We start from the raw sequence: 24,787 nt of genomic DNA on the forward strand, positions 1-24,787 counted from the left end.
GGATCAACAATATTGTAGTTACTCCACTCCACTGTCAATACTAACCTAATTGACAGTGAAAAGAAAGAAGCCTGTACAGAATAAAAAGTATTCCAAAATATTCATCCTGTTTGCAACAAAGCACTGAACTAATACTAAATAAATAAATGCAAATAACATTTTACTCTGGTAGGCAAGAGACAGGAAAATAACCACATTTATGTGTGGAATCAATTTATACAAATCTTTCCATACAAACATTTTCCTACCAAACTGGGCTTGAAATATAAACAGTAGCTTACTGCTAACAAAGGAGCTATAGAATAATATAGTAGTTCAGTATAATGCTTCTAGAAAGAAATGGCTAAATGCAGAAGGAAAATACAACATTTTAAAATATGGCCAGATTAGACAGTGTGCATGTTCGTGACAAGTGGGCAGAAATCCACATAGTCATAGTGAGAGAGAAAAAATCTATTTTAATAAAAAATGTATTCAGGCTGTAACAACAAAATGTGGAACAAGGCAAGTGGTATGAATACTTTCTGAAGACACTGTATCTGGGATTTGTCCCAACTTCCCCTACACCCCAGGCCATATTTCATAACTACTCTCAAGAGAGAAGCCAGGAAAATACTAATGAGAGGTGTCCTGGAGGGTGTCTAGTCGAATACTTTCATTTGGATTGCTGAGGGGAGGGTTTGAAGATTTTAGTGGAAGCATTGGTTAATAGTGCAGTTGTTTTTTAATAGTGTGCTTCTGTCTGTCTGCCTGCCTATGTGTGTAGCCTGTAGAGGACAGGAGGAGAGTGAGAGCCATTCTTCCATACACCAAAGTGCCAGAGACCGATGAGATCAGGTAAAACCTACAAAGACACATTTTATGGAATGTGAGTGCATGTTTGCCTTGTTGAAGGAGAGGACTGACAAGCACATCATCCGAATAATATAAAAACAGACCTTTCCCTGTCATTTAGCAAGACCCAGCACATTAACAGGTGAATCTGTCTATTCTTTGTCAGATCTGAGAAATGTCTTTCTGAATCCAAGCCTTAACACAGAGACACTGCTAGCTCAGTCTTAGCTGACTGGATAGAACCATGCAATTTTTCTTTACAATGGTGTGTAGCTTACAGGAGACACCTTGTGGTGAATTGGTGCTACTACACCCAAACATTGCTGCAGGTACTTGCTTCCATTCAGCACTGATATTGGGCGATTAAGCCTGGCTCGCAGTCAGCATTCCAATTCATCCCTAAGGTGTTTGATGGGGTTGAGGTCAGGGCTCTGTGCAGGCCAGTCAAGTTTTTCCACCAATCTTGACAAACCACTTCTGTGTGGACCTTACTTTGTGCATTGTCATGCTAAAACAGGAAAGAGCCTTCCCTAAACTGTTGCCACAAAGTTGGAAGCACAGAAACGTCTAGAATGTCATTGTATGCTGTTGCTTTAAGATTTCCCTTCACTGGAACAAAGAGACCTAGCCTGACCCATGAAAAATAGCCCCAGACCATTATCTCTCCTCCACCAAACTTTATAGTTGGCGCTATGCATTTGGGCAGGTAGTTCTCCTGGCATGCGCCAAACCCAGATTTGTCTGTCTACCAGATGGTGGAGCGTGATTCATCACTCCAGAGAACGTGTTTCCACTGCTCCAATGGCGGCAAGCTTTACACCACTCCAGCCGACAGGGTGTGTGCACTGGCATTGCGCATGATGATATTAGGCTTGTGTTCAGCTGCTCGGCCATGGGAACCCATTTCATGAAGCTCCCAACGAACAGTTCTTGTGCTGACGTTGCTTGCAGAGGCTTCAGCACTCGCTCTGTGAGCTTTTGTGGCCTACCACTTCACGGCTAAGCCGTTGTTGCGCCTAGATGTTTCCATTTCACAATAACAGCACCTACAGTTGACCGGGGAAGCTCTAGCAGGGCAGAAATTTGACAACTGACTTGTTGTAAAGGTGGGATCTAATGACAGTGCCACGTTGAAAGTCACTGAGTTCTTCAGTCGTTCTACAGCCAATGTTTGTCTATGGAGATTGCATGGCTGTGTGCTCGATTTTTATACACCTGACAGGTGTGACTGAAATAGCCGAATACACTAATTTGAAGGGGTGTCCACATACTAGTTCAGTCGGCGATTAGCTGTAAAGCCTCAAGGAACCCCCACGGCCTTTAGATCTCTTAACTAAATAGACAATCATTATTGAGGAGAACAGTGTTATTTTTTGTGTAAAAGGAGACGCAAGTATAAGTACATCTGTAGCAAAACATTGACCTGTTCCTCCTGTCCGTCAGCTTCCTGAAAGGGGACATGTTTATCGTTCACAATGAACTGGATGACGGCTGGATGTGGGTGACCAACGTGAGGACGAAGGAGCAGGGCCTCATCGTAGAGGATCTAGTGGAGGAGGTGGTGAGTTAAAGATCAGTGCTCTGCACAGGCTTAAGATCAGCCCTAACCAGACACCATTCATTGTGCCCCAAACGGTGCACCATGTTGTGCACTACTAAAGTAAATGGGAAACTGTTGTGGTTTGCCAGTTGAAAACACCTTCTCAACTTTTTTAAAACTTTTCTTTTTTTTAACCCAGCCATTTGGTAGAAAAAAATTGTAGCCATTTTATAAGTATTTTCTGTCTTTTAAATTTGTCATTACTGCTCCACTGATTTGGTTGAACTGACATTGTTCTTGTTTTCAGGGACGGGAGGAGGACCCACATGAGGGCAAAGTGTAAGTTTGGATTTATTTTTATTCTCCTAGGTGGCCATACTATCCAACCCCCCCCCCCCACACACACACACACACACACACACACAGAACATCAACTTAATAGGAGAGCTTCACTTGTTAAAATGGCTATTATTTGACGTTCATTATGTCCCTACCTTCTGGCTGCCTCTGTGCACGCAAACCATGGTTACACTATCTTCTATCCAACATATGTCTTCCTGTTGTGCAGGGAAGGGGAGTGTGGTGTATACAGCATACGTTGTTAGTGACGTTGACATAGTCGATGTTTGCATCCATGCGGCTCAGCGAGTCTCTATGACGTAGTTAGTGACTCTGATACAAACACAATATGGCTGTATATCTAGGTGTGTTTATTTTGTTTGCCAGCCTCCCAAAGACGTGATGTCACAATTGACCAAGTCCAACAGGATCTATCAAGTTGTGATTCATCATCCCAGACTGACCTGACCCTTCTAAACCCCTCACTGCCCCTTTTTAACCCAAGACATATTGATCTGTCGGTTTTCTTTCCCTCTACTCTCTCCAATGGTCCATCCTGTCTTTAGCTGGTATCACGGCAAGATCAGCAAACAGGAGGCCTATAACCTTCTGATGACAGGTACCACTATACTTCACATATTACATGATCCTCACTATAACCTTCTGATGACGGGTACCACGGGTATACTCTCTCTGCACAGTGGGGGTTACGTTCCCATTTCTATGTGATCTTCTCAACAAAATGTTCTGTTGCTGAAATATATGTTCCAATAATGTATTGGTAGTAAAACATCTATACTAAACATGTTAATGCCAACAATATCAGTGAATTTCTATCTCTCTCTCATTTAGTTGGTCAAGTGTGCAGCTTCCTGGTCCGGCCGTCAGACAACACACCCGGGGATTACTCACTGTTTTTTCGCACTAATGAGAACATCCAAAGGTTTAAGATATGCCCCACCCCAAACAATCAGTACATGATGGGGGGGAGGTACTACAACAGGTATGTGTGATGGGGGCTCATACTGTCTTCCAGTGCAGTAACTATGAGGCAGGCATTCAATAGAATCAGAAAATAACTGGTTAGGAAAACCCTGTGGCCTTACGTATAAAGATGTTGTGATATCCAGGTTTACAGTCCCACATAGAAATATAGCTTATACAGAAAGTACTAAATACTATTAAGTCTGAAGCGTTATGATGGTCACTGCTGGTCAGTAGAAATAACTGCCGTGCTCAGTCTCTTCTCTCGCTCTCTCTCACTCTCGCCCTCTCTCTCGCGCTCTCTGACAGTGTTGATGACATTATGGACCATTATAAGAAGGAGCAGATCGTGGAGGGCTACAACCTGAAAGATGCTGTTTCGGTGCAGGTAAGCCGGAGTTCAGACACCTCCATAGTTGTGCGACCCCTGTCATATCACTTTGAGAAGGCTATAGATTTACATGTATTTCATTTAATTGTGGTGTTTTATTGACATACATGTTTGTATTTCAGCACCAGGAACAAGTGCTCTCAGACTTGGTGGACGGCAAGGAGATCTATAACACTATCAGACGGAAAACGAAAGATGCATTCTACAAAAACATTGTCAAGAAAGGCTACCTCCTATTCAACAAAGGTACAGTTGAAGTCGGAAGTTTACATACACTTAGGTTGCAGTCATTAAAACWAATTTTTCAACCACTCCACAAATTTCTTATTAACTAACTATAGTTTTGGCAAGTCGGTTAGGACATCTACTTTGTGCATGACACACAAGTAATTTTTCCAACAATTGTTTACAGACAGATTATTTTACTTATAATTCACTGCATCACAATTCTAGTGGGTCAGAAGTTTACATGCACTAAGTCAAATCAAAGTTTATTTGTCACGTGCCGAATACAACAGACCTTACAGTGAAATGCTTACTTACAGGCTCTAACCAATAGTGCAAAAAAGGTATTAGGTGAACAATGGGTAAGTAAAGAAATAAAACAACAGTAAAAAGACAGGCTATATATAGTACCGAGGCTATAAAAATAGCGAGGCTACATACAGACACCGGTTAGTCAGGCTGATTTGAAGTAGTATGTAGATATGGTTAAAGTGACTATGCATATGTGATGAACAGAGAGTAGCAGCAGCGTAAAAAGAGAGGTTGGGGGGGCACAATGCAAATAGTCCGGGTAGCCATTTGATTACCTGTTCAGGAGTCTTATAGCTTGGGGGTAAAAACTGTTGAAGCCTTTTTGTCCTAGACTTGGCACTCTGGTACTGCTTCCCGTGCGGTAGTAGAGAGAACAGTCTATGGCTGGGGTCTTTGACAATTTTTAGGGCCTTCCTCTGAGACTGCCTGGTGTAGAGTTCCTGGGTGACAGGCAGCTTAGCCCCAGTGATGTACTGGGCCGTACGCACTACCCTCTGTAGTGCCTTGCGGATGGAGGCCGAGCAATTGCCGTACCAGGCAGTGATGCAACCAGTCAGGATGCTGTGCCTTTAAACAGCTTGGAAAATTCCAGAAAATGATGTCATGGTTTTAGAAGCTTCTGATAGGCTAATTGACATCATTTGAGTCAATTGGAGGTGTACCTGTGGATGTATTTCAAGGCCTACCTTCAAACTCAGTGCCTCTTTGCTTGACATCATGGGACATTTTAAAGAAATCAGCCAAGACCTTCAAGTCTGGTTCATCCTTGGGGGCAATTTCCAAACGCCTGAAGATGACCACGTTCATCTGTGCGTACTATTATTTGTAAGTATAAACACCATGGGACCGCAGCCCTCATACCGCTCAGGAAGGAGACGCCTTCCGTCTTCTAGAGATGAACGTACTTTGGTGYGAAAAGTGCAAATCAATCCCAGAACAACAGCAAAGGACCTTGTGAAGATGCTGGAGGAAACGGGTACAAATGTATCTATATCTACAGTAAAACGAGTCCTGTATCGACATAACCTGAAAGGCCGCTCAGCAAGGAAGAAGCCACTGCTCCAAAATCGCCATAAAAAGCCAGACTACGGTTTGCAACTGCACATGGGGACAAAGATCGTACTTTTGGGAGAAATATCCTCTGGTCTGATGAAACAAAAATAGAACTGTTTGGCCATAATGACAATTGTTATGTTTGGAGGAAAAAGGGGGAGGCTTGCAAGCCAAAGAACACCATCCCAACCGTGAAGGACTAGTGTGTTAAATATGGTGTAAACTCCCCCATAAACTTGAGGGAGTGAAGAAGTGCAGGCAGATGAGAGAATTTGGAAATTGACCTGACGTCTTCTCCTATCCTCCCTAATCCTCTCACCATCTCCAGGCAAAGGTAAGCGGTGGAAGAACCTCTACTTCATCCTGGAGGGGAACGACGCCCAGCTCATCTACTTTGAGAGTGAGAAGAGAGCCACCAAACCCAAAGGTCTGATTGACCTGAGTGTGTGCTCCGTGTACGGTGTGCACGACAGTCTGTTTGGCAGGTGAGACACTCCACGTTGATCTGAGTGGACATCGACAAGAATTAATCATTGCAAAATAACATAATAGCTACTTTATGGAGAGAAAATGTACTTACTACAACTGATATTATGTGGTTGTCTCAGCTAGCGATCTTAAGATGACTGCATTAATTGTAATTCACTCTGGATAAGAGCAAAATGTCATTTCTTTTTTCTTTTTGTTCTTGTGCTGAGTTTTGTACTTAGTTCTCCGCAGTCTGAATTTGATAAATTCTGAGTTTGATCAATTGGATACATTCGATTGGGCACGTACTTGTTCAGTAATACCTGGCTGTTCCTGTTTGCAGACCAAACTGTTTCCAAGTTGTGGTCCAGCACTTTAGCGAGGAACAGTACATATTCTACTTTGCTGGCGAGACTCCTGAACAGGCACAGGTTTGTACCGGTCCCTCTTTGTTTGTATGTCTGTCTGGATGTTCTGTCCCAATCACACCTTTTCTTTAGTCTAACAGTGTTCTTTCCTCTCTGTAGGACTGGATGAAATGTCTGCACACGTTCTGCAGTAACCTTAGGAAACCCACCCAGCCCACTCCCAACAAGAGGCTCCGACAGGTACAAACACTGGCAATTCCAGTCAAATGCTGTTTGCATTGTGCATTTCAGAAAATGCATTTGCCACATGTATGCATGGTAAATCAAATTCATAACAAATTTGTTTGATATGGCAATACAGTATTGAATCTTGAAAAGTTGGGCCTCAACTTCCCAAAGAACAAACCCTATGCATCACTCATCTCGTTTAAAAGAAAGATTGTTTACCAATATGTTCATTTGATATTATGCCATTATCCAAAGTGGCTTGTATGTGACCCAATGCGAGATTCAAACCCACTACTGTGGTGTTCCATGCACCTTACTCCTGTCGTCCTGGTGTGTGTGTGTCCCATCAGGTGAGCAGCCTAGTCCTGTATGTGGAGGAGGCCCACAAGCTGCCTGTGAAGCACTTCACCAACCCCTACTGCAACATCTACCTGAACAATGTGCAGGTGGCCAAGACCCACCCCCGAGAGGGCCAGAACCCCGTCTTCACAGAGGAGTTCATCTTTGAGTCAGTCCCAATTACAACTCCATTCAATGGCAATTTAGTGTGAAATGGACATTTTGTATTTGGCTTCCATATACTATAACTTATACCATCACTCCTCACTGCACTTAGTAATATGTCCATAATATTGCATTGATACAATGATTAGCTGTCATGTTTGGGTTCCTTACATTGACAGACATTTTTTGTATTCCCCTCAGTGACTTGTCGAGTGAAATCAACAGGTTTGAAATCAGCCTGAGCAACAAGACAAAGAAGAGCAAAGAAAGTGACATCTGTGAGTCGCCGTTCTACTTGAACTAGCCATCTCAAACCCTCTCCTTTTTATAATTCCATTTAGATATGAGAAATGACTTGCGGCAGTGTGTTAGTGACCCTGTGTTCCACTCAATCTCCATCTCTCTCTCCCTCTGCCTCAGTGTTCATGCGTTGCCAGCTGAGCCGCCTACAGAAGGGCCAGATGATAGACGAGTGGTTCCCTCTGAGCTCCCACGTGCCTCTGAAGGGCATCGAGCCGGGCTCTCTGAGGGTCCGAGCCCGCTACTCCATGGAGAAGATCATGCCTGAGGAGGAGTACAGTGATTTCAAAGAGGTCAGACATACCCTACTAATGAAGATAATGAATGATTTCATCAATGTAGGATTAACAGTCAAATCAAAGTTTAGCAAAAGACTTGTTTCCAGCTCTAACAAAGGTATAATGACCAGCACACACTCGGTGAACATCCAAAACAAGGATTAGCAGTTACCTGGTTACACAACCCTGCACCTTAGAGGCTGCTGCCTTATCTACATAGACTTGGAATCACTGGCCACTTTAACAACGGAACACTAGTCCCTATAATAATGTTTACATACTGCTTTACTCATCTCATATGTACTGTATTCTATTCTACTTTATTTTAGTCAATGCCACTCCAATATTGCTCGAGCTAATATTTATATATTTCTTAATTCCATTCTTTTACTCATAGATTTGTGTGTATTGTTGTGAATTCTTAGATACTACTGCACAGTGCACTGCACTGATACTACTGCACTGTTGGAGCTAGAAACACCAGCATTTCACTACACCTGAAATAACATCTGCTAAATATGTGTATGTGACCACTAAAATTTGATTTAATACACATACTCAGTGAGACATCCAAAACAAGGATCAGCAGTTGGTTACATAGTGTATTGTGATGTGCAGAGTACGTGTACTGGAAAAAGATAAGTGGAAAATGATCGCCCACTTGTTTTTACATTGCGTCACTGACCCCAGTCTGTCCTTCGGTCCGTCTGTCCGTGTCCCTCAGCTGATCCTGCTGAAGGAGTTCCATGTGATCTATGCTCTGGCCCATGTGTGTGGGCAGGACCGCACCCTGCTGGCCAGCATTCTGCTGCGCATCTTCAGACACGAGAAGACAGAGGCCCCCTTACTCAGGACACTCAACGACCGAGAGATCAACATGGAGGGTACTGAGATGAATATTTACAGATATTCTATTGTTCTAGCGACATCATGCTATTTTAGTGACATAGCATTTCGCTTTGGCTGGGTCTTTATCATCCTGAAGTATCTCTATTTGTAGATGCTTGGAGGCAGATTGTGTTAGCTTTCATGTTGAAATCACACTATGACAGAGACACACACACACCGTTGGCTGACGGAGTCCCCTCTCTCTGACGTTTCCCAGACGAGGCGACAACCCTGTTCCGAGCGACCACTCTGGCCAGCACGCTGATGGAGCAGTACATGAAGGCCACGGCCACACCCTTCGTCCACCACGCCCTCAAAGATACAATCCTCAAAATCATGGAGAGCAAGCAGTCCTGCGAGGTAAACGCACACTTTCTATTTATGCAGAAAGGCTTTTCATACTTAGAGGTAGCCTTGTTTTCTTTTAGCCCAAGCTCTACCTACTGTATCTGTTTTGGCTTGTAAAATAGTTTTGGCAACATCTGTGAAGTTACGTTAGTCACAACTCTTCCAGCTGAGAAGTGTGTGTGGGCTCCAACCCATTTATTTATTCATGTTATCTCCTGAGTGGAATGGAGCACTTGGCATTTGTAACATCATATTAGTAATTTGGCTACGCAGAAGACAAAACAGTAACTCATGACACAGATTCAACTTTGGTTCCTGCTTGTTATTCCTCAGTCTCTGTTGTGATCCCGCAGGACTCTGAATCTCTCTTCTTCTGAGACAGAGGGCATTACACACACTGTGACATTGAACATTGTTCTTGTACAGTTGCTTTCAACATCAAATCCTACTCTAGTGAAAGAAGAGGTCTCATGTAACACCTACCTAATATTGAGTTGCACCCCCTTTTGCTTCAGAACAGTCTCAAACCCTTTGAATGGCACACATACACAATCCATGTCTCAAGGCTTGAAAATCATTTTTTAACCGGTCTCCTCCCCTTCATCTACACTGATTTTGAAGTGGATTTAACAAGTGACGTCAGTAAGGGATCATATCTTTCACCTGGTCAGTCTGTCATAGAAAGAGCAGGTGTTCATAATGTTTTGTACACTCAGTGTATGTCTATGATGAAACATCTTTTTCCCTCCCTCCAGCTGAACCCCTCCAAACTGGAGAAGAACGAGGATGTGCATCTGAACCTGGCCCACCTCCTCCTCATCCTGTCTGAACTGGTGGAGAAGATCTTCATGGCTGCTGAGATCCTGCCCCCGTAAGCACACACACCACGTCCACACACACCACTCCACGGTGCATATACTAACACGGGAACCATCCACATGTGATATTAGGGTTGGGTGATATACGAACTTTAGTCATATCGTCGATTGTGACTCGTTTATTTGGACTAACAAAAAGACGAATCAATCCCAGTTGATAATTTGACTAGAATTAAAACATTTCACTGTCTGTACTGTTCTGCTTTGTCAAGTGTAAATAGGCTTTCGTCTGTCATCGACGATGACGTCCCCATCGACGATGGCTGTCAATCATTGTCGACACCCGATGACATCGTTCATCGGCCCAACCCTAATAAGTAAGGAAGTGTATATTCGACCAGCAGAACACAAACTTAAGTTTAGGCATAGGGGTCGAAATCACTTATGTTAGGTTTTGGAATGAGGGTCAGAATAAGGTTGGGTATAGTTTGAGGTTAGGGAAAAGTAACATTGGGTTAGAGTACCACCACCCACCGCCATTAATTTTCTGCCAGTAAAATATACACTGCCAGTAAGAAACCATTTCCATAGTTTGAACCTTATATCATGACGTTCTTCTGTTGTACAATCAATTTATTATGTCATCGGGCAAACCAACAAATTAACTGAACACATGAAAGTAGATCCATAGGGTAGTTTGACGTGTATATTTAAGTCATATTCCAGTACTCACACTTTCTCTCTCATTGACCCTTCCAGAACTCTACGATATATCTATGGGTGTCTACAGAAGTCAGTGCAGCAGAAATGGCCCAACACCACTATGAGAACCCGGGTGGTCAGGTAACTAACTATAGACACCATAAATCTACTTTGCTATCTGCAAGCCTCATGTATAGGCATTGCATAGAATTGGTGAATGGTGAAGCCCTTGGTCAAGGGGGGAGCTCTATTGGGAACATTTAACTGTAAGTTCTACATGTGATGAATACAATTTTGATTTGAAGTACTGATTTCTTGTTTGGCTATTCCAGTGGCTTTGTGTTCCTGAGACTGATCTGTCCTGCTATCCTCAACCCAAGAATGTTCAACATCATCACTGGTGAGCTTCGATGTATTTCAGAAATTGATTATTGCTTAGCTTGGAATGAACAGTATGATGTCCATACATTACTTAATATCTGTGTGTGTTCAATTGTTTTTTTTGTGTAGACCCTCCCTCTGCAACAGCGGGACGTACCCTCACTCTGGTTGCCAAGTCTGTCCAGAACCTGGCTAACCTGGTGGAGTTTGGTGCTAAGGTAAGACCTCAAAGCTCCTACGCTTCTATCCCTGTGTCATCTAAGCACAGGCAAACCAAAGTGTAATCCTTCACAGCTTTGTGTTGTACCTGGTTCAGGGAACAGTAGTTATTATATTGGGAGAGTTTATTTTGCATGGCGTGGGGACTGGAGTTTGTATATTTCAGACCATTCCATTGGGCTCAAGTGAAATCTCCACCTACCCAGGACATGGGGCCATGCAAAACAGACTCGCCCATTCATAACTCTACCATCTGTATGTCAGAAAGTAATGGAGTGTTCCTCTTTTCAATCCAGGAGCCCTACATGGAGGGAGTGAACCCCTTCATCAAAAACAACAAACATAGGATGATCATGTTTCTGGATGAGTTGGGTGTAGGTTACCTGTGTTCATTTCCTTTAGACATCATTGGAACTCTTAGGTACTTGTAGACGTCATAGCAATTCTCTCCCAATGTCTAGGGACGACATTAATGTGTGTGCATTTGTGTCCTTTCTAGAATGTCCCTGACCTCCCTGAAGCTACAGAGCACTTTAGGACAGACCTGTCCCGTGACCTTGCTGCCCTGCATGAGATCTGTGTCTCACACTCAGACGACCTCCGCACCCTGAGCAACGAGAGGGGAGCACAGCAGGTGTGTGTTAAGTTTTAATGTCACATGCACTAGTACAGTGAAATGCCTTTCTTGCAAGCTGAAAACCCAACAATGCAGTAATCATTATCAATGTAGCACTAAAAATAGCAGGGTAGAATAAAAACACGAGAAATCGAAATAAGAACACGAGAAAGGAAGCTATATACAGGGTCAGTTCCAATACCATATTTACAATGTGCAGGGATATTGGAGTGATAGAGGTAGATATGTACACTATATATGTACACTATATATACAAAAGTATGTGGACACCCCTTGAAATGGGTGGATTTGGCTATTTCAACCACACCCGTTGTTGACAGGTGTATAGCACACAGCCTTGCAATCTCCATAGACATTGGCGGTAGAATGGCCTTACTTACAAGCTCAGTGACTTTCAACGTGGCACCGCCGTAGAATGCCGCCTTTCCAACAAGTGTAAGTGCTGCTGTTGTCAAGTGGAGACGTTTAGGAGCAACAACTTTTCAGCTGCGAAGTGGTAGGCCACACATGCTCACAGAACTGGACTGCAGAGTGCTGAAGTGTGTAGCGCATAAGAATTGTCTGTCCTCGGTTGCAACACTCACACTCACTTCCAAACTGCCTTTGGAAGCAACGTCAGCACAAGAACTGTTCGTCGGGAGCTTCGTGAAATGGGTTTCCATGGCCAAGCAGCTGCACACAAGCCTAAGATCACCATGCGCAATGCCAAGCTGGAGTGGGGTAAAGTTTGCTGCCATTGGACTCTGGAGCAGTGGAAATGTGTTCTCTGGCATGATGAATCACACTTCACCATCTGGCAATCCAACGGACTAATCTGGATTTGGCAAATGCCAGGAGCACTCTACCTGCCCGGTATGCGTAGTGCCAACTGTAAAATTTGGTGGAGGTGGTCTGGGGCTGTTTTTCATGGTTTGGTCTAGGCCCCTTAGTTCCAGTGAAGGGAAATCTTAACGCAACAGCATACAATGACATTCTAGACTATTCTATGCATCTAAGTTTTAGTGGTTACATTTCTCCACTCTATCCCTCTGCTTTTTAGCAAAACAGGGGCAGGGTATACACTTTGTTACAAATGCTGATTTCCCCTTTTAATATGACAATCAGTACCAGAAACATGCCATGTCGTCATGATTGTAAACCATGGCTCTGTCTCGCTTGTTTTCTCTCTTTGTAGCACGTGCTGAAAAAGCTGCTGGCCATTACTGAGCTCCTTCAGCAGAAACAAGATCACTATGCCATGTCCAACAGCAACAGGTAGTACAGCACTCCTCTCTCTCTTGCTCTCTCCCTTTGTCTCCCTGCACAGAGACGCACAGGGGACCTGACTCAGCATGCTCCAATCATTACCATGGCACCCCTCCATCTCCCATCTCCTCCGACAGTCCCACCCACCACATTGCCCATGCCAGGAGAGCTATGCAATGAAAGCAGCAGAAAACTGAACCAACGCAGTACCTAAACAAAAAAACTAAACTTGCACCAGACTGCTGTATGCGCAGGAAATGTTTTTTTTCTTCTTCTGAAAACAGTGTTCATGATTCTGTGACTTGGGTACATGTATGCGTATCATTCCCCTTCATCAAGAGGGTCAAAGATTTGATTTCAAAGTAAAGCTTCGCATGCCCAAGACATGTTTTTCCACACAGCACAGGTTGCCAAAGTATATCTATCTCCCTGCTCAATATGAGGAAAGTCAAATGACATGAAGAAGCTACAGTCAACCCTGTAATGCTTTTTACTGTTATGGTTGTGACAATGTCCAAAGTGCTGAAAGTAGCGTTTCTATTTGTCTCCAGTATTTTGGGGTCCTTTCTCTGTATTTTTGTCTGGAGATTCTTGCAGAAAGTATGTTTATTTTATCTATAAAAAAAAAAAAAWTCTTGCTGGAATCATGAGTATATATAGTTGAGAAACTTGTTATTTTTTCTCCTTCCAATTGTATCACATTTTGATTGTTTGGTTCACTCTTCCTTAACTTCTCAATGCCAGACAGATGCAGAATAAATAAAAAATAAAGTTAAATGTTTACAGCAGTAAATCTTTGAATAGTACCGATTGTATCAGACATGCATGCACTTATTAAAGTTGTTTTGTAAAGTAGATAATGGAGTCGTTCTTCCCCAGGTAATTAGTGATTGTTAAAGTGCCTTCAGGGCTGTCTGCTCTGTTATGGCCTAGAAACCCAGGTTTGAGATTTAAGAGCAGCCTTGTATCATAACTTTTCAAAAATGTGTATTGAAGTATGGCAAATGAATGTTGGCAAGTTCACTGTGCTCAGAGCCTAGTGATGTTATGCCCATGGAATATACACATTTTTACTACATAAGAGTAATTTAAAAACTAATTTGCATTTCAAAGTTGACACCCAACTTGAAAAAAATAATAATACAATGTTTGTCATCGGTCATCCAGATTTTGATCAGTCCACTCCTATAAAACAGACAGAGCTATTTAATGACCTGAAAATCATGAGGCACTGGTAGCAAAAATGTGTTGGATGTGGTTTTGACTCACCTCTTCTGTCATCTGGGGCTCTTTCACTACATGATCATCCTCATATCCTCTTTCTTTTCCTGTAAAAGAGATTGAAAATATATATATTTGTACTTTTTCTCATAGTGCACAATCGGGTGGTATATGTAGTATTGTTGACCTGTGTAGGCTTTAACTGACTGGACTGCAGCAAGGTAAATCATGGCGATCGGTCTGCTGGAAGATGTTTTAGTACACCACATTTGTTTTTAAGAACCTCTGTTTTCCTTGTTTGCACCTCATGATCATCCCTTCAAGTCATGCACACCCCCCCCCCACCCCCCCCCCGTTGTCTAGTGTACATCTGTGTCATGACAGCTCCATGGTAAACACTGTGTGAGAAGTGACTGTCCAGAGTTCATAGCAGGATGGATGTGGAAGGGGTTATGGTGGCATGGTCAATAAATGGCATTAAGATGTAACTGATGTACAGTCCTCAACAGTGTGCACTTTGTCTTGCAGGACTGAGTGCACCATCATGGCATTGGCTGCCACCATCCAGGTAATGTGATTTTTACCAATGGGACGAGGTCAGTCAGTCAACCATGTACTGGCATGGAGCGCTGGACCGAAAAGCTAGGTGGTTTTGTATTGAGCATGTAGCTTTCTGGACATTATGATCCATTATGGCCGACTGAGTCCTGCAATGGGAAAGTGACTGACTGGATCTGGGAATCTCTTGCCAGTCCCAAAGCCCTTGAACAGACACTGGTGAAATAATGAGTAACTCCTTACTTAATGCTAACCTGAACTATATTCAAGCTTGAGGGCCAAATCGGACAAGAGGACACTTTGAAGACTGTTTGCCTACATGGCAGAGTTATATAGCTTACAGAGAACTATAAACTGGACCATCTCCTGTATGTTGACTGGCTTGGCCTTTGTCCTGAATTTGGGCTGACTTGAACCCTTGAGGTCCCTACACATTTAGCCTCCTTGTCAACAGTGGAACCTTCCCGGAGGACCTTGGGTCAGAGGCTAGCCAAAGCACCGTAGCGATAACAACGACCTTCAGGGAAATCTAATGTAGCACCGATCCAAGAAAGCCTTAACTCCCTTTCTACACACCACTACTTCACTTGATTTTACAACCCAACCTCTTCCTATCTCCACAATGGCCGCATATGCGCGCGCACGCACACACAGTACCAGTCAAAAGTTTGGACACCTACTCATTCAAGGGTTTCTTTGTTTTTACTATTTTCTACATTGTAGAATAGTGAAGACATCTAAACTATGAACTAACAAATGGAATTGTGTAGTAACCAAAAAAGTGTTAAACAAATATTTTCAAAGTAGCCACCCTTTGCCTTGACTGCTTTGCACACCTTTGGCATTCTCTCAACCAACTACAACTGGAATGCTTTTCCAACAATCTTCAAGGAGTTCCCACATATGCTGAGCACTTGTTGGCTCCTTTTCCTTCACTCTGCGGTCCAACTCATCCCAAACCATCTCAATTGGAGGCAAGGTCATCTGATGCAGCACTCCATCACTCCTTGGTCAAATAGCCCTTACACAGCCTGGAGGTGTGTTGGGTCATTGTTCTGTTGAAAAACAAATTATAGTCCCACTAAGTGCAAACCAGATGGGATGGTGTATCGCTGCAGAATGCTGTGGTAGCCATGCTGGTTAATTGTGCCTTGAATTCTAAATAAATCACTGACAGTGTCACCAGCAAAGCACCCCCACACCACTTCCTCGATGCTTCACGGTGGGAACCACACATGCGGAGATCATCCGTTCACCTACTCTGCGTCTCACAAAGACACGGCGGTTGGAACCAAAAATCTCAAATTTGGACTCATCCGACCAAAGGACAGATTTCCCCCATCTAATGTCCATTGCTCATGTTTCTTGGCCCAAGCCAGTCTCTTCTTATTGGTGTCCTTTAGTAGTGGTTTCTATTTAGCAATTTGACCATGAAGGCCTGATTCACGCAGTCTCTCCTGCACAGTTCATGTTGAGATGTGTTTCTGTTACTTGAACTCTGTGAAGCATTTATTTGGGCTGCAATCTGAGGTGCAGTTAACTCTAATGAACTTATCCTCTGTAGCAGAGGTAACTCTGGGTCTTCCTTTCCTGTGGCGGCCAATTTCATTATAGCGCTTGATGGTTTTTGCGACTGCAGTTGATGAAACTTTCAAAGTTCTTGACATTTTCCGGATTGACTGACCTTCATGTGTTAAAGAAATGAAGGACTGTCGTTTCTCTTTGCTTATTTGAGATGTTCTTGCCATAATTTGTATTTAGCCCTATTTGGTAAAAGACCATCTTCTGTATACCACCTCTACCTTGTCACAACACAACTGATTGGCTCACACGCATTAAGAAGGAAAGAAATTCCTTAAATTAACTTTTTACAAGGCACAACTGTTAATTGAAATGCATGCCAGGTGACTAACTCATGAATCTGGTTGAGAGAATGCCAAGAGTGTGCAAAGCTATCATCAAGGCAAAGGGTGGCTACTTGGAAGAATAACAAATATATTTTGATTTGTTGAAGACTTTTTTGCTTACATGATTCCAATTGTGTTATTTCATAGTTTTAATGTCTTCACTATTATTCTAAATTGTAGAAAACAGTAAAAAATAAAGAAAAATCCTGGAATGAGTAGGTGTCCAAACTTTTGACTGGTACTGTATGTGTGTGTGTGTGTATATATATATATATATATATGTACAAATACACATCACTGAAGCTACTAGCTATATATTTTATGAGCTGCTTTACCTGTTGATAGGATACACTTAGGCTTATGTGACAAAACCAGTGTTTGTGTATGACTGCTAAATGGAGATGTACTATAGGTTCATATTTGTATCATAGCTTAACAGTTTGTAGGACCTATTTGTAACCTGTGAATGTGTAACCCTATGGAAACTAACCTGATGTCTGGGCCTGAGAAACTAAAGGAACTGGCAAATCTTCCCTTTTAAGCCTGAGCTCATCAACAGAAGCTTTCATATAATTGCAACTTCAATGTAACCCTCACTAACCCACCTTCCTTGGCGATACACTAACCAAGATCATACAGAGAACTTCTGTGCAGGCCAAGCCCAGATTCACCACCCTGTCATTTGGATGAGAACTGGTTGATTTTGTACAACCATCGTCTGCTTTTCCGAACAGCTCAAAGTCAGAGACTTGGAGCCGATAATCTGTAGTTTCTCAGTTTAGATGCACTGAAGATTACACAGACCTGACCCAAGTGTTCATAGACTAGACTATCGATATGGGTGACAACTCCTCTCTTCAAAATGTACAAATGTAACTGTTCTGCTTCCTCTTCATTTCATATAGCGGATGTGTTCATTTTAGATTTTTCTACCTGATAGACAGAACTGTGAATCTTTTGCATCTTAGATACACTTGTTTGACCTGGCTAAATAAAACTGTTAGTATGTTTGGCAAAAGGTATTGCTTCATTTGTGCAAGACTATTTATTCTGAAGTGGTCTTTAACAGAATATCTTCTCCTTACCTGACAGCCAATTCCTATCACACAAAATGAACATGTTACTCAAGTCAGCTGATCATTTCTACCTCCCCAGTTGTGTGGTAGTGCAGCCATGTAAGTATACACTCTTTTTGCGCAATGCAACAATTGCATGTGTTTGTAACCGACAGATTAATTCATTAATTCAATACACTGAGTATACCAAACATGAGAAACACCTTCCTAATATTGAGTTGCACCCCCTTTTGCCCTCAGAACAGTCTCAATCGTCAGGTCATGGACTCTACAAGGTGTCGAAAGCGTTCCACAGGGATGCTGGCCCATGTTGGCTACAATGCTTCCCACAGTTGGCTGGATGTCCTTTGGTTGGTTGGTGGACCATTCTTGATACACACAAGAAACTGTTGAGTGTGAAAAACTTAGCAGCGTTGTAGTTCTTGACACAAACCGGTATGACTGGCACCTACTACTATACCTCCGTTCAAAGGCACTTAAATATTTTGTCTTGCCAATTCACCCTCTGAATGACACACACACAATCCATGTCTCAAGTCTTTAACATCTTTATTTAACCTGTCTCCTCCACTTCATCTACACTGACTGAAGTGGATTTAACAGGTGACATCAATAAGAGATCCTAGCTTTCACCTGGATTCACCTGGTCAGTCTGTCATGGAAAGCGCATGTTTTATATACTCAGTGTTTACGAACATACATGTTGGAGTTTGTGCCAAAGTCAGCATGGGCCCTCTCCAAATCAAATCAAACGTTATTTGTCACATGCGCCGAATACAAGTGTAGACCTTACCATGAAATGCTTACTTACAAGCCCTTAACCAACAGTGCAGTTCAAGAAGAGTTAAGAAAATATTTACCAAACTAAGGTAAAAAAAAAAAGAAACAATTAAAATAATAAAGGTTCATTTTGTGAGCGTTCACCTCTTGTTTCAGAAATTCATGCTTTTTCATGAGTTTTTATCCCTGTGTAAAAAATAAAATGATTGTCCGTAAAACAACACCATGAATAGCATTTGTATAATTTGGATTTGCAGTCACAACTTTGATCAAGCTTTCCACCTTGTGGTTGGATTTGGAATCATCGCGTCGCACATCTTTAATAAGAGAGTCTCTTTGTCCTCCTTCAGTCCCATACATTCTGTCAGATGGCTATAACAAAATGGAAAACAAAACTAGTTTGAAACTTAATAGATTACTGCATTGAATGAAAACGTGAGAGAATACTACCCTGCTTTACAATACACTATGAAAGTATGTTAGTTGCCACTTGCAGTTCTCGAAGGCCATGTTGGTTAGGGCCTCATTCCATTTCAGCCCTTATCCCCTGAAACGGGGCCATGCTCTTGTCTAGAACAGAGCCCTGGTGCTGGCCTACCTCTCCATGCTGAGGCCGGCCTGCGACGCACTGTTCAGGATGGCCGTCGTGGCGATCTCAGACGGGGGAAACAGCAGGCCAGTGTCCATCAGGGTGGCACGAGTCAGGAAGTCATCAGCACTCTTCCTCAGAGACTCTGGGTTCTCCAGAAGAGGGTATCTTGTCTGAGGTAAAGGTCACCAATACAGTGCTGTTATCTGAAGCCTAACCCGCTTGGTTTTCTATTCATACAGATTTAACACACCTACAAGTCTGCAAAATCGGTCTTTAAATCTCAGCTGCACACTTCATTAGGTTATCTTCATCTGCTGTATCTCTACTGAGCTTCAATGACCTGGCAAGTATCTCCATTTCCATCCACCCACCTTGAGGTGTATGAGCAGGCACTCCATCAGTCTGTAAAGGGTGTGTTCCACCAGGTGGAAGTTGAGCTGCTGAATGAGAAGGAGCACATACTCCAAGATCTGCTCCAGAGCCCTCTCCTGTCCGGTCGCACTCTCTTGCACAAGATACCCCACAAACTGGGTGCTGGACACGTTAAAGTCATCCATCTTACAGGACAGGTAGGCACAGGTCAGCCTGAAAGAGAGAAAAGAAAGAGGTAAGCCAGGGAAGAGGTGGGATGAAAAGAGTGGGAAGTTAGCAAAACAATAGAGCAGAGGAAGGAAAAGTTGTGAAGAGAGCATGAGGAGAGAGACATGGAGGGTATGTACAGTTAGTTCAGAAATCAAGTGTATCTGTATTTACCTGAATAGGAGTAATCAGAGGAGCCTATATACTGTATTTCTTAATATAAGAATATAGGAGTACTAGTCAAAATCAAGCCCTTGACTACTTACATGAATGTTCTGGGGTGGTATTCCATTAGTGAGTTGTTCAGGTAAAATCTCCAGAAATACATGATGGCTGTACCCTGTTGATGATTGCAATGTTAATCTCTTACATAAAACCGGTTAGGTCGGATTTACGGTGTACCCTAATGTCGATTAACTGAGAACTAAAGTTTCACATAATTGGTCAGCTGCTCAAATAAGTTCTGGGTCCATACATGTTTAAAAATTCAAAAGATGCCAACAACTGCGAAATCTTGATTTGTCCAAATAACCAGTGACGAAAAACACAAACACCGGAACTACTGCTGCCTTATCCTATGCATCCCATTCAGTTCCTACAGATTCTCTCGGTTCACATGCAGTATATTTCCATGAGTGATTAGGTGTACCTTTACAAAATACATACAACAGACTTGGGCATCACAGGCTTGAAAGCATTACAGAAGTCAAGCAGTCTCTTCTCATAGTGCCTGAAGAGGACGTCCTCCTCATGAGCCTCCAGGAACAAGGAGTCACTAACCCCAGGCTTTTTTAAGGAAGGGATAAAGGAAAGGATGAGAGACGACAACGTTGGGAGATGGCAAATATAATCATAAAGTTGTAGTGCAAAAAAAACGAAACACTGTGACTCATTATCACATGTAATGTAACATGCTACAAATAATTTTACCTTCCCACTGGTGAGCATTTTGTTGCAATATTTCCCGGTTGGGTTCATATCTCAGTTTCATACTTTCTTCATTGTCGAATGTCCAGAACTTTCTCTGTGAGCTATTGTGAAACATGGTAAAGCTCTACACATAACAGAACATGTAGGTTGTCAGGGTGTCATTGAATCGCAGATACTGACACCAAACATGACATGTTCAAGGTAAGTTACCTAGCAAGCTAGCAAATTCTTTAGCCACCTACAATAGCATGGGACAGTACGTTGCCTGTTAAATTGAAAACGTTATTAGATAGTTCAAAGAAGCAAACTGGGCTGGGTCTCCCAAAAGCATCGTAGCACTAAAATAATCTTAATTCACAGAGGTAAAAACAGTTTTCAAATTGGATATTCGCGCTTTCAAACCACTTGAGCCACAGACTCCAAATAAGTGTCATGATGTTGGAAAAATAGCGCACAAGATTGCATAGGTCTTATTTTCGCGATTTGGACATTAATTCGCTTTCCAAAGCTAATAAACATGTGGAAATGTGAGCAGCATTTTGTATTCCTCGTTGAATTAGTTAGGGAGCATAAACAAGTACAAACTTTTTTTACATTCAAATTTCAATAGCTCTTTGGTCATGTGACCTGGGCCTAAACATTGCACATCATTTAGTTTGTCCATTTTCATCTCACAAGATTTTACATTAATTTTTCCAAATGTAATATTTCAATAGCTCCTTCATCATGTGACCTACTGACTTCAAACAAGGTTCGGAATGTCCACTGAGTGAGCCTAAACATTGCACACCATTTAGTTTGTCCATTTTCATCTCACATGTTTTTTTACATTAATTGTTCAAGTTTTAAAATGTCAATAGCTCCTTGGTCATGTGACCCAATGAATTCAATCAAGGTTCAGAATGTCCACTGACTACCCTTCTATATTGCACACTCTTTTTTGTGTACTGTAAAATCACGCGGTGTAACATACATTTAGCTCCTTGATCATGTCAATTACACACCTAAAAAGCGTGCAGTGGATATAACCTCTCGTCATGTATATTCTATATTGTTGTACATTAATATTAGTTTGACAATTAGGGGGTTCAGTCCAGTGTTGTGTTTACCCTTTTCTTTAATATTTATCTATAATAATTGGTAGTTCTAAGTACTTATTTTCCCAGTTTTTTGCCCCACAGTATTTAACAGCGCTACACAATAGGAGAGAGACAGATAATATCTCCTTTCATCGTTAATATCAACCATAAAGGAAAAGGGCAAAGTACGAAAGTCATGCTATTAATTGTCCAAAGCAGGGATGGAGAGTGAGCTGGTGAGGTAGGCTGCAGTGGGTTTGCTGGTCAATACATATACTGAACATGTAACCACAGTAATGGTGGCCAGTAAATCAATGAATAAAAATGTTATATTGACAAATTAAACAGAAATGGTAGACCTTTAATCTTTTCCAAACATGTCAACAGATACTTAACTTCAAATAAGTATGAAACATTTCGCAGTGTTAACTTTCTCTTTATCCCTGTTTGATGTACATTTCAGAGCCTCTTCAGTGTGGATGGGGTATAGCATACATTTCAACAACAAAGACAGCACTTCCAGTTTGTGTTCTTTACTCTGTTGAACTCTTTTGTCTTCATTCCTAGGCACAGCACATGGAACCACCGTTGGCATGCAAAACATTCAATCTAAAACAGAACAAAGCGTAACACGTTATAAATAATATCAAATATCAATGCAGTTTGACGAATGACGAATTAGCCATCCATTGTGTTACATCATGAATTGTTGTAAAAAGATTATAAACATGTTAAATAAACTTACTAACCCAGTCAGTCTTTGGGCCACATCCAGGTTCTTTATCAGTGGCACACATGAAGCAGTTGTTGGCTTTGTTGAACTCTGAAATCATAGGCATGAACTGAATATGTGGCTGTCCCACACAACTACATAAAAATAAAGAATTTACATTTACTTTGAATTAAATGTCATTACATACCAGACATTTTTAGTATACCCTCAGCCATTTCTTTTCGCAGTTGCTCCATGGTAGGGGATGTTGTGGAAGTTCTGTGCAACTTCCTTGGCCATCTACACCAAAGAATAAAATAGAGTTTTTGACCTAATTGTCACATAACAGCTAAACATTCATTATTGAAAATATAACTATCAAACCTGCATTACAAAGACCACGCAGCTGAAGGTGTCCTGCTGCATGGTGTGAGTTATTTCCCCTCCTTTCCACTTTATGTCCACCCAGTCGTCTCTTCCATGGCAGGATCTTCTCATKTTGAAGTATTCTGTTTTTTATGTAAACATAATGGAATTCTGATTAGTTAYAGGCAAATWAATACACAGGCCAAATKTGTATGCTGTTTTCCTTATCACTATAATCTAGTAGTAATTTAGTAGTAGAGGTAATTTCCTTTATGCCCCATTCTACAAACAGCCTAAATTATAGGCACTGAACCATTCACAGGAAATAATAAAAGTAGCATATAGGATCCAACCCTATCACAGAGTGAATAAATGTAGTGTTGTAGACTTTAAGAAAAAAATATTAAGTCACACTTTCATCATTATGTGCTTAAAGAAAGTCATATCACAAAGATCACAGATGACAGTGCCCACCAAATCTATGACAATAGAGAATKAATTGTAAGCACCAAAGTGTGTTTGTCAAAATAATATCTGAAAATATCAGTTGTTGAACATTATACTTCTATTTGCAATAGCAATTTATGATATATGCAGTTGAGGAATATTCCATGTACCAACACTACATGTAGGATGAAAATAAGACATTCCCACATACAGTATTTWAAAAAWATATATATATATTTCACCTTTCTTTAATCAGGTAGGCTAGTACAAGCTCTCATTTACAACTGCGACCTGGCCAAGATAAAGCAAAGCAGTGTGACACAAACAACATAGAGTTACACATGGAATAAACAAACATACAGTCAATAACACAATAGAAAAGTCTATATACAGTGTGTGCAAATGAAGTAAGATTGGGGAGGTAAGGCAATAAATAGGCCGTAGTGGCGAAGTAATTACAATTTCGCAAATAAACCCTGGAGTGATAGATGTGCAGAAGATGAATGTGAAAGTAGAGATCAAAAAGAAAGGAGGACCAAGGCACTCGTCATATAATTAATTAAAATGCCTTTATTAGTATGGCATGTTCAATAGAAACAAAGTTTTAAAAATCCGACGCGTTTCGGCTGCATGGCTTTCGTCAGGAAGTACAAAAAAATAATACAATGTCCTCTTTTGAACAGCTTTTCCAATTAGCCCTAATTAGAAGAGGGAGTGGTTACAAAATTGATTGGACACACCTAGTAAGCAATACTATACACATTAAAAAGTGAAATACTGTAGCTTTGTTATCATAAAAATACAACTCCAAGCTAGAAGTATCAGGACACTTAGAAAGGTAGTTCTAACCTTAAATATTACTGGGAGAAGTGTCAAGAACAAGAAAGCAATATATTCCATAGTACACTAGAACACAGCAAAACATGAACAACAACAGTCTATACATAGCTGAGGGCAATTGAGCAAAATGTCCACTAGATGACAGCAAATGGACCTATCACAACCCTACAGGAAGGGTGAGAAATCCATATCTTCATTTAAACCAGGGTATTTAGTGGCCTGTAGTTTGTAAATCCCAAAACGTTCCCTTTGGTTTAACTGTTTAAGACGGTCCCCTTTTCTAATAGAGGCCGGAACATGATCAATACCCATAGCTTGTAGGGAGGCAGGGTTGCCATGGTGTAAGACTTGTAGTGCCTGCCATGGGTAGTCTTCATTGCCTACCCGTATGGCGTACTTGTGTCCGCTAAGCGGTCTTGAAGGCGTCTCTTTGTCCGTCCAATGTAGAACACCTTGCACTGTGGACATTCCAATCTATATGTCATCACACTGAGTTGGTTTTGCAGTTAATGAAATGCTTGACGTAATACTCCATTTTGAAGCTGTGTCAACAAAATACTTCTTCTGTGCAATATTTCTGCAATGGTTACATTTAAAAGAACCCTTGGTTTGTGGTAAGCCAAGTTTTTTGAGAGTCA

General features: G+C 41.7%; 2 protein-coding genes and 1 long non-coding RNA gene across 5 annotated transcripts in view; 1 reads left to right on the plus strand and 2 right to left on the minus strand.

Moving 5' to 3' along the window:
* Positions 1 to 17,766, plus strand: part of LOC111973711 (ras GTPase-activating protein 1) — a 43,484-nt gene extending 25,718 nt beyond the window's left edge. For both annotated transcript variants that reach the window (XM_024001094.2, XM_024001096.2), the window contains exons 4-27: positions 767 to 837; positions 2,278 to 2,395; positions 2,682 to 2,713; positions 3,280 to 3,332; positions 3,566 to 3,716; positions 4,007 to 4,085; positions 4,211 to 4,334; positions 6,007 to 6,163; positions 6,490 to 6,577; positions 6,674 to 6,754; positions 7,093 to 7,250; positions 7,448 to 7,524; positions 7,667 to 7,839; positions 8,549 to 8,708; positions 8,930 to 9,072; positions 9,816 to 9,931; positions 10,151 to 10,255; positions 10,638 to 10,721; positions 10,913 to 10,980; positions 11,091 to 11,179; positions 11,477 to 11,554; positions 11,680 to 11,814; positions 12,992 to 13,071; positions 14,812 to 17,766. In XM_024001094.2, the coding sequence (XP_023856862.1) occupies positions 767 to 837; positions 2,278 to 2,395; positions 2,682 to 2,713; positions 3,280 to 3,332; positions 3,566 to 3,716; positions 4,007 to 4,085; positions 4,211 to 4,334; positions 6,007 to 6,163; positions 6,490 to 6,577; positions 6,674 to 6,754; positions 7,093 to 7,250; positions 7,448 to 7,524; positions 7,667 to 7,839; positions 8,549 to 8,708; positions 8,930 to 9,072; positions 9,816 to 9,931; positions 10,151 to 10,255; positions 10,638 to 10,721; positions 10,913 to 10,980; positions 11,091 to 11,179; positions 11,477 to 11,554; positions 11,680 to 11,814; positions 12,992 to 13,071; positions 14,812 to 14,860 (2,469 nt within the window). In that variant the 3' untranslated portion in view covers positions 14,861 to 17,766. The remainder of the gene's footprint in view (positions 1 to 766; positions 838 to 2,277; positions 2,396 to 2,681; positions 2,714 to 3,279; positions 3,333 to 3,565; positions 3,717 to 4,006; positions 4,086 to 4,210; positions 4,335 to 6,006; positions 6,164 to 6,489; positions 6,578 to 6,673; positions 6,755 to 7,092; positions 7,251 to 7,447; positions 7,525 to 7,666; positions 7,840 to 8,548; positions 8,709 to 8,929; positions 9,073 to 9,815; positions 9,932 to 10,150; positions 10,256 to 10,637; positions 10,722 to 10,912; positions 10,981 to 11,090; positions 11,180 to 11,476; positions 11,555 to 11,679; positions 11,815 to 12,991; positions 13,072 to 14,811) is intronic.
* Positions 17,767 to 18,356: 590 nt separating this feature from the next.
* On the minus strand, positions 18,357 to 21,263 carry LOC111973712 (cyclin-H-like). Of its 2 annotated transcripts, XM_070446918.1 has the most exons (5): positions 20,706 to 21,263; positions 20,042 to 20,561; positions 19,568 to 19,781; positions 19,203 to 19,366; positions 18,357 to 18,976 (listed from the first exon to the last, which is right to left on the minus strand). In XM_070446918.1, the coding sequence occupies exons 2-5, from the start codon at positions 20,101 to 20,103 to the stop codon at positions 18,874 to 18,876; spliced, it is 543 nt and encodes a 180-aa protein (XP_070303019.1). In that variant the 5' UTR covers positions 20,104 to 20,561; positions 20,706 to 21,263; the 3' UTR covers positions 18,357 to 18,873. The 2 variants fall into 2 exon arrangements, with proteins under 2 accessions (XP_070303019.1, XP_023856865.1); XM_024001097.2 differs by having other exon boundaries at positions 20,042 to 21,263.
* Positions 21,264 to 22,124: 861 nt separating this feature from the next.
* Positions 22,125 to 24,474, minus strand: LOC111973865 (uncharacterized). Its single transcript, XR_002878649.2, has 5 exons — positions 23,552 to 24,474; positions 22,881 to 23,005; positions 22,705 to 22,796; positions 22,534 to 22,607; positions 22,125 to 22,393 (listed from the first exon to the last, which is right to left on the minus strand). It is a non-coding gene; the product is annotated as an uncharacterized lncRNA (long non-coding RNA).
* Positions 24,475 to 24,787: the final 313 nt, after the last annotated feature.

This window comes from Salvelinus sp. IW2-2015, linkage group LG15, assembly GCF_002910315.2.
Source record: "Salvelinus sp. IW2-2015 linkage group LG15, ASM291031v2, whole genome shotgun sequence".
NCBI lineage: Eukaryota > Metazoa > Chordata > Actinopteri > Salmoniformes > Salmonidae > Salvelinus > Salvelinus sp. IW2-2015.